We start from the raw sequence: 12854 nt of genomic DNA on the forward strand, positions 1-12854 counted from the left end.
TCAAATATTTGCCTGGATGTCGGTTCTAGTGATCGGGAAGGCTTGCTGGGTTGTTTCGCCGCCCCTGTGGTTGTTCACATTCTGATATTCAGGCGCTCGGGGGACGAAATCAAGCCCAGCATTCACACTTCCTGGTACAGCCTGTGGCCGAGTCAACACATTGGGGGACCTGATCTCACCTTGGAAGCCAGGGTGGGGGGAGTTTGTGTGCGCAGGGTTGCTAAGGGTGGAGGTGTGTCCGTAAAGGGTGGGGGTGGAGGGGGAGGTTTCCACAGGGAGGGGGGTGACAAAGTTGTATGTGAAGCAAGTGTAACCTTCCTGGCTGCTGCTGCCGCCGACGTTGGGGGGAGGGGCCCAGGACTGGGCGTGCTGGGGGAGGGAGGAGGGGGTGGAGAAGTGGTGGGGTGGGGGAGGGCCTGGAAGATGACGTGACATGGGGGGAGTGGCGTACGGCTGCGGGGACAGGGGGTATATGGGGTATGAACCCGACATGAAGTACTGCGGGTGTGGGGAGGACCACATCAGAGGGGAGGGAGGGGCGGATAGCTGGCGGGGGGAGGGGGGAGCCGATGTATACTGTGGAGGCGGAGTCAAGCTGTGCTGCCCGGAGTAGGGGCGGGGCGAGGGTGGGGCAGAGAAGTTGAGAGGGGAAGGAGGGCCCGAGTAAGGATAAGGAGAGGGAGGCCCTGAAAACAAATTCAGCGAAGGTGGAAGAGACAGGTTGGGAGAGGAGTCGCTGGGTGAGAGGAACTGAGGGGGTGTAGTCAGGTGCTGATGGGGGTTCAGCTGTCTCGGAGAGGGAGGGGCGGAGAAGGGGTGGGGGGAGGGAGGGGCCGACAGCTGCCGCGGGGAAGCGGGTGCAGACATGTGCTGAGGGGGAAGCGGCAGGCTGGTCCGAGCGGATCTCATCGTTGGGTGTACAGTCACACTGGGGGTGGGGGCAGGGGGTGCTACACCCGCCCCTGTCCCCCTCACTGTATCCAGCTGCATCACATTAGGTGAGGGCCTGTGCATGGACTGCGGGAAGGCGCTGGCTATAGACGGCAAAGCGCCGCTCTGGCCCATCGATGACTCCCGCTCAGAGATTCTGCCTGATGTCAAATCACTTCCGCCTCTGCCTGTGCCAGCAAACGACCTTGCTGCAGAGGTATTAGAAGCAGGTATGTAGCCGCCTCTCTCTTGGTGTGTGATAGAGCTGAACAAAGGATGATGGTGATACAATGAGGAGCTCATGGTTTCTTCGTAGGTCGGCGGCAGCTCGTCTGTAGCGCAGGATGGTGTGATGCTGCTGCTGCTGTGCTGGGTCACCTCTTGGTAGGACGGCGGCGCGCAGTCAACCTCGGAGGGCCTGGGTGGAGAAAAGGATGTCTGAATTAATTTCATGCATCAGGTTAACGGAAAGGAAGGTATGCACACAAGTAATGTCAACATCTGAAAGAGGTGCAGAAACGTACGTCCAAATTAGTATCAAAAACCCACCAGAATGGTTAGTTCATGGAATGTTAACTTTGTGACAAAACTAAAAATTCAGAAGTACATTGACCCAACGGTCTTTATAGTAGATAGACAAGCAAACTATTAATATGGGATGAACGATAATTATTTGATAATTTTTATTTACAACTCTATTAATTTCACGCATCAGTTTAATGGAAAAGGAAGCACACAAGAAAACTAAATAAGTGCAAACACATTAAGTTCACATCAAAAATGGGTGCCTACGCATGTTCATGTAGTTCTTTCTGAGTTTCATCAATTATAATCTCAATGAACGGGTGGACACTTTTTTGCTCTTACTCTGACAATCAGCCTTTTAGTTTTACAATAACAGTAAAATACTTCAGCAACCAAACTGGCATTCAACACTTTCTAAACCATATACCCCCATGGCATGGAAAGTAACTTCAAAAACAAACGTAACAAAGTAACTACTGCGAGTTTTCCAAAATTATACATGCTCAAACATCGCGAGAAACCAGTGAAAATGAAAACAGATACGCATCATCTTTCTTTCTTTATTTGGAGTTTAACGTTGTTTTCAACCACGAAGGTTTTTTCGCGACGGGGAAAGGGGGAAGATGGGATAGAGCCACTTGTCAATTGTTTTTTGTTCACAAAAGCACTAATCAAAAATTTGCTCCAGGGGCTTGCAACGCAGTACAATATATGACCTTACTGGGAGATACGCATCATATTTTTCAGTAGGTGTTTCAAGGATCTGCATATGTGAGCGCCAGCGGACGGTATTGGGCGCTCTGGGGGGAAAGGGCTCATTAGTCAACTTTTACTGCACTGAAAGCGATGACTGCAGGCGAAAGTGATGACTGCAGGTGAAAGCGATGTCTGCACTGAAAGCCATGACTGCAGGTGACCTACCTGTGCACAGTGACGGGAGCGTCGTACCCCCGCCTGTTGTACCTGTCCACGATGATGGTGGCTGGGTGGAGGCCGTCGTCATGGTTCACCACCACCGCTGTCACCGTCCCTGCATTCACTGAATCCAACTAAACAAAAACAAAGAATCATGACCTTTTCAGTTCATGTATCTCATTTAAAGAGAGATCTTAATTTATTACATCAATCATATGGTTATGAAGATGTGGTTAACATTTTAATGTATTAATTTCAATGTAAAAAGATTGATATTCCATCCGCGGTTTCAAAATGGAATAGCACCAGTGAAAGTAATATGAATTGGAAATTAATTTTCTTGAAACCCTTTCAAACTACTGTTGATGTCAGTTTAAGGTGGTTTCAGCTGCGACTCCTACACCGGATTCTACCTTGTAATAAATATTTATATTTATGTAAAATTAAAAATTCAACGCTCTGCACATTTTGCGGGTATCATGAAGAGACAATTTTTCACTTATTTTGGGAATGTATGATTGTTAAAACCTTCTGGATTAAATTGAATAATGTATTGCACAAAGAATGTTTACATTGTGAACATTTCACTTTTTCAAAAGGATTGATAATATTTGGAAATGATGATAATCTGAACACTGATAATGTTTTAGATTTGATTATTCTTTTAGGAAAATATTATATTTATAAATGTAAACTTCAGGGCTCAGTTCCGCTTTTGAATGTTTTTTTGAAAATATTAAAACAAAGATATTACATTGAAAAGAAATTGAATCTTATCAGGAATAGAAATGTTGAATTTTTGTCAGAGTGGTTACCCTATGCGAATATATGTTTGGTTATTGACCAAGGCGAAGTGTCCATTTCAGCTTAATCTTTTTGTACAGTTTAAAATTGTAGGTTTTTATAAGATTTTAGGCAAGAGTGTGTGTGTATGTCTTATGTCTGTCTGCTTCACTTATCCTCTTACCTGTCTGTCACCCTGTTACCCCTCCCTCTCCCTCTCCCTCTCTCTCTCTCTCTCTCTCTCTCTCTCTCTCTCTCTCTCTCTCTCTCTCTTTTTTATCAGTATTGTCGGTATGTTACATGTCCGTCTGTCGGTTAGGTCCTAATGTTGTATGTCTTGTATACTTGCCATTTACATATTTATTATACATGTTGAAGGATGAATGAAGATACATTGTAGACGGATGCATGTTATGGATTAAAAGCCCCACGATGATGTGCTTGGCAAATACACAAAAAAAAAAGAAAAAAAAAAAGATTGTTTTTATTGTTATTATTGTTAATACTTGGGGTTCTGCATAAGACTCATGCCTGTGTAAATGCTAACAAGCAGACTAAACTCATTAAAATCAAATCAAAGCAAAGAACCGGACGGGCGCTGTGGCGGGGTGGTAAGACGTCGGCCTCTTAATCGTAAGGTCGAGGGTTCGAATCCCGGCCGCGGCTGCCTGGTGGGTTAAGTGTGGAGATTTTTCCGATCTCCCAGGTCAACTTATGTGCAGACCTGCTAGTGGCTTATCCCCCTTCATGTGTACACGCAAGCACAAGACCAAGTGCGCACGGAAAAGATCCTGTAATCCATGTCAGAGTTCAGTGGGTTATAGAAACACGAAAATACCCAGCATGCTTCCTCTGAAAGCGGCGTATGGCTGCCTTAATGACAGGGTAAAAACGGTCATACACGTAAAATTCCACTCGTGCAAAAAACACGAGTGTACGTGGGAGTTTCAGCCCACGAACGCAGAAGAAGAAGAAGAAAGCAAAGAACCCTTTCAGTAGATCAAATGTGAACAAAAATGGCGTGGGCGACTTAAGACTCACTCCCTTTTAAGACTTTGTTTCCACAGACTTTCTGTTCATAACCTCATTTTAAAACTCCCTCCTTTTTAAGACCTTATTTTCTAAGACATTTTGGATGTCTTAAAAGGGGGGTTCCACTGTTCAAATTATACAGTGTGTGTACCAACCGGCATGGAGGAGCGGGGGTTGGTGTTGCGTTTCCTGGCCAGCAGGAACTGCCTGAAGGACAGCAGCAGGAGCAGCAGCGACAGTGCTATCAGCAGGGGGCCCGTCATGGACATCCGCCCGCCAAACACTTCGTTGAACCCTGCAATGCACAAACTACGATGAACTTAAAGTATCAAAAAAAGTTAGTCATTTTGGGTGGTTGCAAGATTGTTAGCTAGATGGATTCCTGCATATTATTTTACCCCCGTAGAGGCCTGTTTGCACCTGCCCTTCCAAAGTTTGTGTTGTGTGTTGTGTGTGTGTGCGTATGCCTGTGCACATGTCCATGCACACATTTACCTATTACCATGTATGCATGAGCTCATATGTCTCAACTCTTGGCAATAGCTTCACATCCCAGAATTTTGAAACAAAGGCTACACTACCATGACTAGACACTGGTCGAATTTGTTACGTTTTGGAAAGTAGCACACTGGTTTTGCGACTTTCCTTATTCTGCCCTTATTCCACTCTTGGCAGGTGACTACAATTCAGACAACGAATCTAGGTTTGGAGACAGGCACTAATATTTGCACGCAGCCCTGCTGTTACGCTTACCAAGCCATGTCAGAATGCTGCCGATTAGCAGTAGAACAAAAGCCACAGCAGTCAGCAAGATCCCTCTTCTCAGCGGCTCTTTTGTGTCTGGCGGTCCAAAGGATGATGATGTGATGAAAGTCCGCAATGCGCTCCGCCGACGGTTTTGAGGGAGGTGGATGTGTGTGGTGTGAAACATAGCGGTAGGAGAATTTCTACCTCAGATGTCGCCTGTCAACATAAAAGCTCTCTTAAAATTTTCGCTGCAAAATTGTTGTCATGTGCTGAAGATAATAATTAATATATTATACTGCAAACAATGTGTATGATGATAAGATGTCTGATCCTTGTCATTTGAGTCTCTGGGTCTAATGGACAGTGTGTGTGTGTGAGTGAGTGAGTGAGTGTGTGTGTGTGTGTGTGTGTGTGTGTGTGTGTGTGTGTGTGTGTGTGTGTGTGTGTGTATCCACAGGGTGTGTGTGTGTGTGTCTGTGTCTGTGCCTGTGTGTGGTTGGTTGGTTGGTGTTTGTTTGTGTGTGTGTGTGTGTGTGTGTGTGTGTGTGTGTGTGTGTGTGTGTGTGTGTGTGTGTGTGTGTGTTGTGTGTGTGTGTTTACAAGAATGATAAAACTTGCATCTGGACAATAACACGAGGAAAATATTGATTGCCTCTCTAGACCCACCCTCCTCAACACTCATCTCCAACCACAACCATCCCAAAATTTAAATGATGAATTCTCTGTCAAGTTAAAAAAACCAAAAAACAATGTCATACTCATAGTAAGGTTTTTCTTGCACTTGTGAATATATCATTTTTGTGGTAGACCATTGTTTATTCCAGTCAGAAGCTTAATTGTTTAATCACATAAACCTGATTTATTTTGTTAGCACTCTCAGTTGGAGATTTAAGCACATTCGCTATTATATTTAATACAAACCGTTAGAAAATACTTCCATAAAAAATACAAACAGTTAATAATGTCAATAAAAATATGTCCATAAACAAGTTCCACACTTAGTGGGTTGTTGAAACTATAGAATAAAGGGAACACTGAGTTAATATAAAATAACCTATAAAAATGATATATTATAATTATATTCATGTACAGTACCCGGCAAAGGAACTGCGCCACTGTTAAAAGTGATTTTTTTGTCATTTTCAATTTGATGTAAAATATGAACCAGAAATGGTCTTCAAAAAGAGAAATAGATTGGTACAGGATATTTTACTGGCTGTAGGATAAGTGCATGGTTTTAATTATTGTCTTCTTTTGCCTCTTCATAAATTGTGTAAAACAAGGTATCTGTACCTTCCCTGGTTCAAATTTTGCAACAAATTGAAAACAATATATGTTCAATTAAGCTGTCAGTGTCACTTACAGACTGTATTCACAACATTTCTGGCTAAAATATTAGGCAAAAAAAAAAAAAAGAAGGTTTGTTTTCAATAACAAGGCCAAAAAGTCGGGTTGGTAGGTGCATGGGTTACATTTTAATATTTATTTAATTTATTTTATTGAAGTTTCTTTTTTTATTAACACAGACACACATGGCTTATTATTGGCTGGAAATCAGTTGAGCTGTGTCCCGTGAATGTCAGAGAAGATAAACTTTCCTTGTAAATTAAGTGCAAACAAATTGCGTTTAATAATTTTTTGGAAAGGTCCAAAAAAGTTCTAGGTTTGGGAGGAAAAAATAGGGTCGTTCCAGGAATCGGAAACATTGAATATTTTTTGGTGGCCTGAGAGTGAGAGTTACACTAGTTTTACACTGCTAACAAGATTTTACAGCTCCATTCTGAATTGTATAGAAATTGTGTGTGTTTATTTCAATATTTGGTAGTGTTTGTGTTTATAATATGTGTGCGTGTTTATGTGTGTGAGTGTCACTGTGTGTGTGTGTGTTTGATAACTGTGTCATCATTCTATACAAATGTCATCAGATATGTCATCATATATCTTTCTTTCTTTATTTGGTGTTTAACGTCGTTTTCAACCACGAAGGTTATATCGCGACGGGGTCATCATATATAATTGTTTTCTCAATAACTATAGGCAGGTTTCATGGTATTAGGCCATTTTGATAGTCTCAGATTTGCTTAGTCTTTTAAATCCATATCTGTGAGAATCTGCTGTATTTGTTGTATTAACATGCAAACTAGTTGTTGTTTAAATACTTTTTTGAAAATAAAAGTTGAAATTTTTTATAATGTGTTTATTTATGTGCGTGTGAATGGTGGCGATCGTCAAAATACGGACGGATGAATTTACTTTTGCCACAGCATCACTAAACAAAGAACTAAATTCCAACACACACATGCACAAGTATCAATGCTGTGGTGGTTGAGAGTGCCAGAACACATTGAAATGATTGTTTTTCAACAACAATCGATATCCATAACACAAATTCTAACTTATACTAGCTCCGCAAAAAAAATGTATGGGGATTCGGATCTGTCCGTCCGCATAGCGATATCAAGAGCATCGAAACTAATTGTGATTTCACAGGACAAAAACACAAGTTTACCTAATTTTGTATACTGTAAATACAAGTTTGTGCACCCTTGAAGTGAGTTATAATGTTGCCGAGGTCAATTTGCCCTTGATCGAGGCACGGTGACCCGAGTTTCAAAGTTGCGATCCTGTCCGTCTAAACAATGTAACGATCGCCACATTTTTCTTTTCATTCAAAAACTAACCGTTTGGGGAGGAAGTGACCTCACGTTGTTTTACGTTGACGCTCGCGCTCGACAGAAAAAGACCGCAACAGTTTTTCAGTTAAAAAAATCGCAAAGTAATTACATTTTCTGAGGTTTTCTAGTGTCCGTCTAGTAACAATCGCCACTCTAGCGATCGCCACTGAGTGTTAAAGTCACATTTAACTCCATTTTCGACTGTTTTAAGAAACTATTTTGACGCTCAATCGTCACGTTTCAGTGTCGAAACACGTACTGTGCATTTGCAATCAGCCGGTGTGTCCAAACTGAAATGCGAGTGATGCCTCGATTTGTGGCGATCGCTCACGTGGTTGACGGACAGAAATACCTTCTTAGGGGGTAGGGGAACAGTTACTCCTCCATACAATAATGGTGTTTACAAATGATTGCAAACTTGTCTCTTTATAAACTGTTCAGACATGTCTTCTCTTCAATAATTTTCAGTTTTGCTCGGTTTGTTAATCAGGAGCACCCTGCAGTAAATGTTTCATCTGTGACAATGCTCGAAATGTTGACGTAATTCCAATGCCCATATCCTTCTCTTGTTACCTCATCTAGCCAAAACCATTGAAGATAGAAAGACATTTATTGAACAAACTAGATGCACAACACCAGTCTTAACACGTTTTGGTCTTACATGTATATGAAAATATTGATGGCCATGGAATGGTTTGAAAAAAAAGACGGTTTTTTCCTTCAAAACGGTCTATGTCTGCCGGAAGTCGTATTTTTTCAAACCATTCATTTGAGAATCAATATTTTGATGTACATACAAGAACAAAACTTGTTAAGAATGATGTGGGGCATATTTTTTGTTCAATAAATGTCTTTCTATCTTCAACGGTTTTGGCTATATGAGCTATATGCATGCATAGGATGACCGTATTGCTTTTTTTGCGTTTTCAGGGTATGCCGCTTTGCGCCTGGTTTTTAGATATGAATAAGGACCAGGACTATAAAAAAATTTACTGTTTTTAGTTGTAACAAACTCACTTTGTTGGAAAAACATGTCCTTTGAATTGTGTGCCAACATTTATTTTGTAGAATTTGAGTGTGTAAATAGTAAATTGCTGAACACAATACTGTGAAACCTGCCTATAGTGGAACTGCATAATTATGACCACCACTGACCAAGTGATTTTCCCACCAGAGTTCGTAGTATTTCCCCACGATTGTGCAACTCAAGAAATTTCACGAGGATTTATCGAGAAATGTCTCCCGCTCACACTGTACAGATGAATCAGGCAAAAACGACCACAGTATAACAGATACAGCTGAATGTCGTTCGCTTGATTAGTTGAATATTACAAAACTTGAACTTGAACTTGAACTTGCGATGTTTAAGGCCTTAGGCCTGTTCATCGATCCTGTCGAATAGTACTCCAATAACACTTTTGTTGGTGGCATGCGCGGGCGGTTATTGGTAGCACGTTGGCGAGAATTTCTCTGGTCTGTCTGCCCAGAAATTGTCCAGCCTTCCTTTGAAACTGTTCACTGATGGTGCTGTCACAACTGTTTCTGGCAGACTGTTCCAGTGAGGAATCACCCTTTCTGCGAAGAAGCAGCTCCGAACGTTCAGCCTACAAAATGGTTTGTACAACTTGAGGCTGTTTCCCCTAGTGTCTTTGGTTTCGGTCAGCTGGAAATTCGGGTTGCCTGTGTCGTAGATCCCATGCATATACTTGTAGAGGTCGATCATGTCACCTCGGAGACGCCTGTGTTCGAGACTCGGTAGTTTGAGTACAGCAAGTCGTTCTGGGTAAGTTTTCTCACTGAGAGCCGATATCAGTTTGGTAGCCCTTCTCTGTACGTCCTCTATTTCCTTGCACAGCAGTTTCTGCTGTGGCTGCCATACTGAATGCCCATATTCAAGGATTGGCCTGACAAGACTCTTGTAGAGTTGTACAAACACCTCCCTATCCAGATGCTCAAACGATCTCCTGATGATGCCTAAGGTTTTGTTTGCCTTCGCAGTTGCTTGTGCAACATGTCCCTTGAAACTCAGGCGATTGTCTACAAGTACACCAAGGTCTTTCTCCGTTTCGCTTTCTTCTAGAGTGATGCTAACCTCCTCACCACTTTCGGATCTCCCTTTCATGTGATAGCTGGTCTCTGTGTGTTGTTTGCCTAGCTTAAGGACACTACACTTCTTTGGGTGGAACTTGAGGAGCCAGTTGTCAGACCACTCTTGTAGCTTGTCCAGATCTTCCTGCATGACAACAGGTCCTGAGGGCACGTCAGTACGTGTATATAGCTTGGTGTCGTCAGCAAACAACTTCACAGAGCTGGTGACTTGGCTAGGCAAGTCGTTTATGTACAGGGTGAAGAGCAGAGGGCCCAATACACTTCCCTGGGGGATTCCACTGGTGACTGGCGCTTTGTCTGAGTGTGTACCGTTCACAATCACTTGCTGATGCCTGTCCGCTAGAAAGTTGCGTATCCAGTTAAGGACGTTACCATGAATTCCATGCGCTTCAACCTTCGCGATCAGTCTTGCATGTGGAACAGTGTCGAATGCCTTCATGAAGTCCATGTAAACTATGTCAACACTGCCTCCTTCATCTAGAATCTTTGTCCAATCATCCAATGCCTCAAGAAGATGGGTCACACATGACCTCCCTTGCACAAACCCATGCTGATTCTCACAGATGAGATTGTTTGACCTCAGGTGATCATTTACTGCCTCTCTGACAAGGGTTTCCATAGCTTTGCATAAGATGCATGTCAAGCTGACCGGACGATAGTTACTAGGCTCTGTTCGACTACCTTTCTTGAAAATCGGTGTCACATAAGCTTGTCGCCAGTCTTCTGGAATCTCACTGTTCTCCAACGACAGTCTGAATAGTCTTGCAACCGGATATGCTAAAGACTCAGCTGTTTTAGCCAAGACACATGGGTTGATACCATCCGGGCCTTGTGCCTTATCTGTCTTCAAACCAGAGAGCAGTTTCTTGACCTTTGCTACTGTGATCTCAAAGTTGTGGACTTCACTACCAAAGACATAGTGGGGGGGAGGTGGAATATTGTCTGTTGCTTCTTGGGTAAATACACTCTGAAAGAACTCATTCAGCACGTCCGCCTTTTCTTTGTCTGAAGAAGTTTTGTCACCATTAGTTTTCTTAAGATCTGCCACTCCAGTCCGACATTTTGTTTTGGATTTCACGTAAGACCAGAAGGCTTTGGGGTTTTGCTTTGAGCTAGCCGCTATTTCTGTCTCTAGATTTTTGGCTGCCTTTCGGCATGCCCACCTTGCTTGGTTGTTAGCTCTCTTGTATGCAGCTTTCTTCATTTCTGCTTCGGCCTTTTCAATTTTGCTAGGTGTCTTGTCATCCCCCTCCTTTACTTTGGATTCCCTGAATAGTCTATGTTTCTTACGCACAGCCTCAAGTGCCTTAGCATCCATCCATTTTTTTTCTTTTCTTCTTTTTACATTTACAGTTCGCGTGTTCTTCTTTCTGATGTTGGGAGAAATTTATATACAATGCAAAAAAATTAACGATTGCATGTCCGGCAAGTCCAGCGAGACGGTCTCGGACTGTGATCATGAATGAATCATTGATTTAATCAGCATTTACCTTCAATCACTGCAGACGACACTGCGGTCACTGTGGATGGAATCACCTCCCCAGATGTTTTCCGCATGATTGGCAGACTCACTAGGCATGCAGACGCACTGCCCAATAGTGAGCCATTAGCCGCAAGGCCCCTCCGGTTGCCAAAAGACTGACCACAAACATCGTCGTTTGTTTACACAGGCTAAAACCGGAAGTGAATGGCACAATTTGTAGACTTGACTAACCGACGTCATTCATTGCTGTTTGGGTCACCGAGTTGGCTCTTCAGTGTGGAAGGGAAAGAAAAAGGCTGCAAACAGAGACTATAGAGTATAGTCTCTGCTGCAACTACAAGAAAAAGGATTGCGAGGATGTATATAAAGACATTTGTGTTTCAACCACGACAGCAAAGTTTTTTTTAACTATCGAGGACAGAAGGAGTTTGAGAAATGGACTTTTGTACAAGGGAAATAATTCCCACAATATTTGCGTAAAAGAAAGAGTTAGCTCCCATCCTACCAGTAACTTCTGTTTACACTTCCGCTCTGGCAACAAGCACGGCACCGACACAGGAAATTTGAGTCGCTGTAAAAAATCCGGATCAACAAGTTTATAATGCGAGTTTATGCCGTCTCTCATGAGTGCTATACTAACGAAAATAGCTAATCCGTAAGGCAAGCGAACTCTACGCCATGTGACGCACACTTTAAGTTCTATGCTCGAGCTGCAAAATAAAAGCAGTGCACATCGGTGACACAAGAACACAAGGTGACAAGCTACGATGTCGGGCGAGGCGACGACTGCCTCTCTTCACCCTGATGGGGACAAGGGAGGGGGAGAAGGAGAAGGAGACAGAAGAATAAACGAGGAAACAAGCGCTCAAACGCAAGAACACAGAAATGGAGAAAACATCCAAGGGCTCAACACCACTCCACACGAGGAAGAAAGTGGGGGTTTCACCATTCATGTCTTTATTCCTTACTGGTTGTGCTGTTGTCTAGCAGTTTTGCCCATACTGATAGGCGTGTTTATAGTGCTTTTGGCCATGATTGTTAGAGTCCCACAGGCTGACGTTGAAGGCTGGATGCATGAGGTGGAGGAGCGAGTTGGCCAGCCTGGGATTGACGTGTTTCAAAGTTACGACCTCAACCGTGATGGCTATATGTCCATCTACGAGTTTGAGCCGCTCATTCCTCACCTGAAAAATCTGTCTATTCTGCTTGATCAGGTAGGTTGAAAAGAGCTTGTGTTGATAGTTGTTGTGTGTAAAAGAAAGTTGTTTGAATATTTTTTGTGGTCATTAAATGGTTTTCATGTTTAATTATATTTAAACTACACAAAAAGATCATTACACAGAAAGAATTATTCAAAGAACACAGGGAAATAATGAAAAAGCACAGTTTTATTGTTTTGTCTGATTAGTCACCCATGTTCAGCATGAGTATGTTTGGCAGTTATTATTGTTAAGGTTCTGGTTTTCATCATTGGAAATGGAATGAAAAACTCCATGGAATACAGTGGAACCTCCCTTTTACAACCTTCAAAAATGTAAGAAAATCAGGTCTTAAAAAGAGGCGAAGCCTTCAAGGCTCACGTAAGAAATCGACAAACAGTAACACAAACTCAATCACTCCGTCGCACATACACACACACACACACACACACACAC

General features: G+C 42.7%; 2 protein-coding genes across 4 annotated transcripts in view; one reads left to right on the forward strand and one right to left on the reverse strand.

Annotated features, from left to right (window-relative positions):
* On the reverse strand, nucleotides 1–11388 carry LOC138953345 (uncharacterized). The gene is made up of 5 exons (XM_070325145.1): nucleotides 11207–11388; nucleotides 4939–5148; nucleotides 4341–4480; nucleotides 2377–2504; nucleotides 1–1348 (listed from the first exon to the last, which is right to left on the reverse strand). The coding sequence occupies exons 2-5, from the start codon at nucleotides 5114–5116 to the stop codon at nucleotides 1–3; spliced, it is 1794 nt and encodes a 597-aa protein (XP_070181246.1). The 5' UTR covers nucleotides 5117–5148; nucleotides 11207–11388.
* Nucleotides 11389–11583: 195 nt separating this feature from the next.
* Nucleotides 11584–12854, forward strand: part of LOC138951982 (selenoprotein N-like) — a 33270-nt gene continuing 31999 nt past the window's right edge. The window contains exon 1 of one of the 3 annotated variants that reach the window (XM_070323551.1): nucleotides 11584–12413. In XM_070323551.1, coding sequence (XP_070179652.1) covers nucleotides 11967–12413 — 447 coding nt within the window. In that variant the 5' untranslated portion in view covers nucleotides 11584–11966. The remainder of the gene's footprint in view (nucleotides 12414–12854) is intronic. The other 2 variants (XM_070323550.1, XM_070323553.1) reach the window with 2 other exon arrangements.

This window comes from Littorina saxatilis, linkage group LG17, assembly GCF_037325665.1.
Source record: "Littorina saxatilis isolate snail1 linkage group LG17, US_GU_Lsax_2.0, whole genome shotgun sequence".
NCBI classification, from domain to species: Eukaryota; Metazoa; Mollusca; class Gastropoda; order Littorinimorpha; family Littorinidae; genus Littorina; species Littorina saxatilis.